This window comes from Xenopus tropicalis, chromosome 2 (assembly GCF_000004195.4).
Source record: "Xenopus tropicalis strain Nigerian chromosome 2, UCB_Xtro_10.0, whole genome shotgun sequence".
NCBI lineage: Eukaryota > Metazoa > Chordata > Amphibia > Anura > Pipidae > Xenopus > Xenopus tropicalis.
In genome coordinates, this window is record NC_030678.2 from 140,184,707 (window position 1) to 140,192,368 (window position 7,662).

The 7,662-nt window shown below is 38.0% G+C and overlaps 1 protein-coding gene across 1 annotated transcript; it reads left to right on the plus strand.

Moving 5' to 3' along the window:
- Positions 1–3,948: 3,948 nt before the first annotated feature.
- On the plus strand, positions 3,949–7,454 carry inhbc.2 (inhibin, beta C, gene 2). The gene is made up of 3 exons (XM_002939428.5): positions 3,949–4,133; positions 4,537–4,875; positions 6,568–7,454. Exons 2-3 carry the CDS (start codon positions 4,545–4,547, stop codon positions 7,299–7,301), a joined length of 1,065 nt encoding a protein of 354 aa, XP_002939474.1. The 5' UTR covers positions 3,949–4,133; positions 4,537–4,544; the 3' UTR covers positions 7,302–7,454.
- The last annotated feature ends 208 nt before the right edge of the window (positions 7,455–7,662 follow it).

Consider the following 7,662-nt stretch of genomic DNA (forward strand, 5'->3'; position numbering starts at 1 on the left):
GATTGCACAACATCCTCTCTATAAATAACAGTACCCTTACCCTACTTGGCTCCAAAACCTTATTTTGGCATTTAGATAAAAAATGAGTTTGTTGATGGGCAGAGTCTATGTTTTACTATAAAGGGCCAATCTATTTATCTGTCGCTTCACTTGGCACCATACTATTATGCAGATAAAAATAAATCAATATGAGTAAATCTAGATTATCTGTTTATATACATTAATAGCATTGACATTATCAGCATTGTGTCATTCCATTAGTAGGTATGATTAGAAACATACAGTGTGTTTAATGAATCGACTTTCACTGGCGTGTTTGGTTTTTTTCTTTTTATACTCTCTTAATCCTTTCTTTATGCTGACATATTGGGCTTTTGGTGCATTCCATCCATCCTGTATGGCTTTTGGAGCTGTTACAAATGGATTAATAGTAGTGAAAACTTAATAGTAAAGGTTAAATGAATTCCTTATCTCCTTCTATAAACTGGCGACTGTCACTACGTAAGGCATAGAGCCAAACTATCACAGCATTTAGGCAACAAAGATAACTGCTGTAATTATGTGAAAACAATAATTCAGCTTCATATAGAAACCGCAAGTTTCATATATGTACTTTAGAATTCATCTTTTTAAATTACAAAAAAGTTTTTGGTCTTCCCTGGTCTTTATAAAAAACAGAGCAAAGGGCATATTATTACATGTGAACTTCGTACCAGGTTGGAGCTGGTTAAAACAGGACCAGTCAGTATTTTTTCCTCAGTGATATTAATGGTTACTGCTCAGTAAACCATAGAGATTGTGTTTTTCAAACCACTGCCTGCTTAATAAACTAAATAGAACCCTGGTAACCTCATTTGAAGTCATCCACATTATGTAAGCTGCTATGGAAGTTTTGCTATGGTACAGAAACATAATTACGGCCTGGCCACGCCAACATTTTTTTCTAGTTTTAATCATCTCCCAAGAAAGCAGCATAATGTAGCAAAATTATCTAGCGAGTGAGATGTGATATCAGTTTTTAACATGACCAGTGTCCATTAGTGAGTCTAAAAGAAGAAGAATGATGTATATCTATTTATTTTTAGTGAATTAACTGATAATACAGGTGATTGATAAAACAATAATAATTATATTTAAACTTAAAATAATTGGTAACTGATAATAATGAATTGACCCTATAGAGTTGCATTTTGTATTGCCGTACAGAAACTCTCTTATTCATCCTTATTCATTATTCATAGCTGAAACTGCTGTCTTAATTACTACTGTTATTAACCCATATTTATAAGGCACCAAGACAATAAGTAGGCCTCTGAAATAGATGGGTGTATACATATATACTAATACTGACCAATACAGGAGGTAAAGAGAGCCCTGCTCAATAGAGCTTACAATCTGATAGGTTAAGGGGGTATATGGTGTGGAAGTGACCCCAATAAATCTTGCAACTTGCCAGATTCAACACTAGCAAGAGCTCTTCTCCTTGTGTAAATAACGCCAGCCATCACAAGACGTATTAGGCACACTGCACTTTGGTAAACATGGGCACCGCATTAATCTTGGTGCTACAAATATAGGTTCATAGCTGTGTTGAAGCTCACAGTGATAAGCAGCACTTCTCACTATTAAAGTGCAGTCTTCACTTATCTGGATAATATCCAGCATGGTGGCAAAACACCAGCCTGATAGCCGCATTTCTGTGTTTTTAACCAGAAATGAGGCTATTTTAGTGCAGAGAGCACAACGGTGTGCAGAAAAGGTAAATGTAGGAGGGTGACATCAGGTCTGCTGCCTGAGGTGACAGCCAGAACAGACACGGCCCTGGGCTCATTACTAATGAGTTCTGCCGAATGAAACATAGATTCACAGAATCCAATGCAGTGATCAGTGTAGGGGAATTGTCACGAATCAAGCATTGTATATTTTATTGGTATCCCATATTAAAGGCATGGAGAGCCACTCTTTTCTGATTCAAGTATGGGATTTGTTATCCAGAAAGCTCCAAATTATAGGTAGGCCTATCTCAATTATAAGCAAATAATTGCAGGAAAAGGGGATGTACTGTGTTAGCCAGTCAAAAATGTTTACAGGGTAACCCTTTTGAAATAAAAAATAACAAAAGTGGTATAAAGGTGATACCTTTATTGGCTAACTAAGATAACCATAGCAAACTTTCAGAACATTTTAGTTCCTTTTTCAAGGTAATTTTTATTTCAAAAGGGTTACCCTGTAAGCAAATAATTGTAATTTTAGAAATGATTTCCTTTTTCTCTGTAATAATGAAACATTACCTTGTACTTGATCCCAACTAAGATATAATTATAGGAGGGAAAACAATCCTATTAAGTTCATTTAATGTTTAAATGATTCATTAGTAGACGTAAAGTGATACTGACATTTAAAAACTACCCTTGAAAATATTAATGTACATAAAAAATTACCTATAGGTCATGTTGTTCGTTTTTCGCTGATAGGGCTGCTTTTGTTATTAATTGTTAATTGAAGCACATAAACCTGACTGTCCCTTCTCAGCCTGTCAGTAACAGCTTCTAATGCTAATGGCCTACTGCTGCACCAATATGGCAGCCTCATTACATTTTTTACATTACATTAACATTTATTTATAAAGCGCCAACATATTCCGCAGCACTGTACAATAAGTGGGTTTCATACATTGGACATACAAAGTAACATATAAAGCAATCAATAACCGATACAAGAGGTGAAGAGGGCCCTGCCCAAAAGAGCTTACAGTCTACAAGGAGAAAGGGTTGAGACACAAGGTGTGGGAATGGGCATGACCAGAGTTGTGAGAGGTGTGGCACAGGGTATTGCTAAACTAGATTATGGTAAGCTTCTCTGAATAAATGTGTTTTTAGAGATCTCTTGAAGGCAGAGAGATTGGGAGAAAGTCTGACAGATTGTGGGAGCGAATTCCAGAGAAGGGGGGCAGCCCTTGCAAAGTCTTGAATGCGAGTGTGTGAGGAGAGAATGAGAGAGGAGTTGAGGAGCAGGTCAGTAGAGGAGCGTAACAAGCGGGTTGGATGGTACCTAGAGATGAGTTCAGAGATGTAGGGTGGGGCAGAGTTATGGACTGCTTTAAATGTGAGGGTCATTGGTTTGAATTTTATCCTGGATGGTAGGGGAAGCTAGTGCAGGGATTGGCAGAGTGGCACGGCAGAGGAGGAGCGGTTGGAGAGGTGTATGAGCCTGGCAGCAGTATTCATTATGGACTGGAGAGGGGACAGTCTTTGGAGGGGAAGGCCAATTAATAGGGAGTTACAGTAGTCTAGGCGAGATATTATAAGAGAGTGAATAAGAATTTTGGCAGCATCTTGGGTGATAAATGTTCGGATAAGTGATTGGATCTGAGGCGTGAAGGACAGGGTGGAATCAAGGATAACCCCAAGGCAAGATGGGGTGATGACAGAATTGTTAACCGTTATAGATACCTCGGGAACAATGTGGGCGTTGGATGGGGGAAAGAGAACCAGTTCAGTTTTAGAGAGGTTTAATTTGAGGTAACGTTGGGACATCCAAGTGGAGATAGCGGACAGGCAGGAAGAGACGCGAGTTAGAAGCCTCCTCATAGAGGAACACAGTGGTACAGATAGGTAATGTAAAAACATCGGGCAAATACTTTTATGGCAAAATTATTAATAGCATGCAAAGACAATGTTATGATATATATGAAAAAGGTTTAATTTCTGGTGTCAGTAACTCTTTAAGATATAGAGATCCTAAATACAGAAAGTGAAGTTGTGCCCCAATGGGCAGTTTTTTTAGTTTCCGTTTTCAAGGCACATAAAATCACTTTGCTGCAGGGTCCAGTAACTTCTAGTTCCCATATTAAAAGAGTCCAAATGGTTTGCTGTAAGTCTGTACCTTAAACACCAACATATTCAACATATCAAACGTTATCACAGAGCGTGCTGAGAGATAATCTGACTTTTCCCAATCAGCACGCAGAGGTCACATTTGCTTCGCCCTATGAGCCTGCTTTTATTTATTTTGTTTTATTCCAAAGGAAAAACCTAAGTGAATACCGCACTCTGCCCTTTGGATTCTGATTTCCAACACGCTGAAACCACATTGCTGTCAGAAGCTGAGAGTCCCTGGGAAAGACACCAATGGTGAATATATGACATTTCTTTTATTCTCTGGGAGGAATATACTTAGCTGCACAAAGTTTGGAACAACATAAAATCAATGTATAGCTATAGGGGAAAGCTGTATAACAGTTACTTGTGGTTTTAAACATCTCCAAAATATTGCAGCGTTGCACTATGTGCATCTGTAACATAATTTATTTAGCGCAAAGGTCTGTTTGTTGTTTGATTGCCTTTTGTTGAGTTTCCAACAATATTAAATGAATATATTATTGTAAGTCAAAATTATATCTGGGCATCTCTTTATGAGTGACCACTACATGAGGGGTTGATCCCATCTCTATGATTTGAAGTATTATTATTATTAGTAGTATATAGTATTATTGCTTCTGCTGTAGAGCTCACAATGATGGATTTCTCTCTGCAGATCACATCATGAACACAGCATCCGTTTTGCCTCTTCTGTTGGTTACAATCCAAATATCTCTATCAGCCTCTTCCTCGTCAGGCTGCAGCACATTCAGAAAACAGGTGGGAGCCCAGAATGAAAAAGAGATGCTTTTTGAAATGGCCAAGAAGAACATTCTGAGCAAACTACATCTGAAGCAAAGGCCGAAGATTTCACACACCATCTCCAGGGAAGCTTTAGCACAGGCATTACTAAGGCTGAATATTAGGGTGCAGGAGGACTTACTCTCAAGTAGAGAACAAGCTGAAGAACTGGACAGTGACCAAGACTATGAAGTCATCAGCTTTGCTGATATTGGTATGTACTTTTCTTGCTTCTGTAGGACACATAAATAGATATATACCCTTTAAAATATATTATTTACAGATATTCATTCAATAACACAAAGTTATTGATTATTAAATATTACTTATTTACCAATGTTATGGGTACAAGTGTTGGAGAAACAAGTGGTAAAAAGCAAAATGGATCAAATAAATCTAATATCAATACAAAGCTCGTAAGCTAACACTTATTAATAAATTCTACTGATGCCAAAACAAAAAACATATCATACCAAATGTAAAATGGAGACCCGGGTGTTTAAAAAAGTGAAAGGCAATCAGGGAGGTCACAAAACAATCGGATATAAGTTGAAAAGACAGCTCACCGTAGTCCAAGGATGGTCCGGGTGCTCAGGGCCCCGAACCCGTAGCCTGAGATGAATAACGAACTTCCAAAAAAGTAACGCCAAGCACGCCGGACAGGGGATATTCTCTTTTAAAAATTGATCTTTATTTATCCATTGAAAACACAATGCCTAACGCGTTTCGTGTGTATAAGCACTTAATCATAGGCAGTAAACTTGTGGCAGTTCTGTTGGCAGATACAAGCTGTCTCCAAGATGGCATTCGGACCAGTCCCTGGATCAACTAAGAGCTATGTTCAATATTTCCTCACTTGCTAAAAACCCATTCAACCCCTTTTTGAAGCTATCTAATGTATCCACCAGTACAACTGATTCATAGAGAGAATTGAAAAGGTCACTGTAAATTTGTTTGTAATATTATGATAGAACCACCTTTTTTCTAATCTGAAAGCATTAGAGAGGTTATTATAGGATCTTCTTATATATTTATATAAAGTAGTCAAAGTCAACCCCTTTTCCAGCATCTTTTCCTCAGTGTAAACAATCCCAACTTGCCCAGCCATTAATCAACCTAGCTGCTTTTGTTTGGACTCTTTCTAATTCAGTAATATCCCACTTGAACACTGGAGAGCATATTCCAGATGGGCCCTTATCAGTGCTTTGGTAAGGAAAAGCCTGACCCTCTCTTCCTGTGAATCTATACCCCTTTTAATACAGCTCAAAACCTTGTTTGCCCTTGCAGCTGCTGCCTGGCATTGCTTGCTACAGCCAAGTTTATTATCTACAATGACTCCAAGGTCCTTCTCCATTATGGATTTGCCTAGTGCAGTCCCATTAAGGGTATAAGTGGAATGCAGATTTTTACATCCCAGGTGCAAAATCTTTATCAACAATGAATCTGATCTGCCCCTTAGATCCCTAGATTAACAGTTTTATCAAGCCCCTGCTGCAAATATGCCACATCCTTTATGGAATTAATTGGGATGCATAGTTTTTTGTGTCATCTGCAAACACCAGTCCATTACTTGCAATACCATCTTCCAAGTCATTAATGAACACGTTAAGTGATTCCAATGTAGAACCCTGGAGCACAACACTAAGATCCTTACTCCGCAGAGAACATACCAATGACAGCCAGCCTCTCTACATGATTCTTTAGTCAGTTTTCTATCCATGTGCCATGGACACCAGACTTTAGTTTAAAATTCAATTGTCTATATGGCACTGTACAAAACTCTGTTAAAAGGAGCATATACTGTATATGAATATAAGATGATTTTGAAAGCCTTATTATTAGTTGAATCCAGGGCTATAGTGATTAAGTACCTTATTTTAATACCATATGTTTTGTTTTCATGCAGAAAGCTCTCAAGCCTCTCAGACTATTCTGCACTTCCACCTTTCTGCTGAAAAAGGCACATACCGTGAAATTCATAATGCAGCCTTGTGGCTTTATCTTCAGTCAGATCCTAGCAAGAAGTTAGCCATTCAAATCACAACATCTCTTGCAAAGGAAAAGTCATCAACTGAAATGATTCACAGGGAAATTGTAAGAAGTGGCTGGTACACTCTCCCTCTGCCCATGCTCACCCAGGCAGCACTTGGGGATGGAGAAGAAAATATATATCTATATCTGGAGTGCCTTAATTGCACTGGCCAACCTGTGATCAGAAATATTAGTGATGCTCAACGCCCATTTCTGGTGGTAAAAGCCCACAACCAGAGAGAAGATCATCGTTTCCGCAGGCACATTACTGAATGCAGTAGTGATGTAGACATGTGTTGCCGAAAGAACTTTTATATTGATTTTAAGGAAATTGGCTGGACTGACTGGATTATTAGTCCAGAGGGTTACAACATGAATTACTGTGAAGGTAGATGTCCTGTTCATTTAGCTAGGGTTCCTGGTATTGCAGCATCTAGCCATACAGCTATCCTTAGCCTTATCAAAGCCAACAACTTGTATGCAAGCTTCAGCTCCTGCTGTGTCCCTACCAAGCGAAGGCCTCTATCTCTGCTGTATTTTGACATGTATAACTCCATAGTAAAGACAGATATTCCTGATATGATCGTGGAGAGTTGTGGTTGTACTTAGTATATATATTCTTCACCATATTCCAGGAATCTGAGCTGGTTTAACCCCCATGAAATTTTTAAGTTGTTAAGTTATATATACAATTGTTCTCCATATTCATGGTTTTCCATCTTCAAAATGAAGAACATTATATAAAATATACATTTTACTACACCTTTGTTTCAGTGTTTCCCTAAGATAATTTTTATCTATAGTTTTATAATTTAGCTGCTTACTTTTCCAATAATTTTTGTTGAAAAACCTTATTTATAATGTATAATAATATATAAAACTCACTTTAACCTTCAAAGGGGAGTGGAGGACGTGTGTGCTCCCTTGACCATTTTCTTATGGGCAAAAATTATATCTTTTGTAATAATAT

What these genes read in the sequence shown, in the direction of transcription:
- inhbc.2 (XM_002939428.5), top strand. Translation starts at nt 4,545, where the DNA reads ATGAACACAGCATCCGTTTTGCCTCTTCTGTTGGTTACAATCCAAATA. An exon ending in CATCAGCTTTGCTGATATTG is followed by an intron (nt 4,876 to 6,567) that starts GTATGTACTTTT and finishes GTTTTCATGCAG; the next exon opens with AAAGCTCTCAAGCCTCTCAG.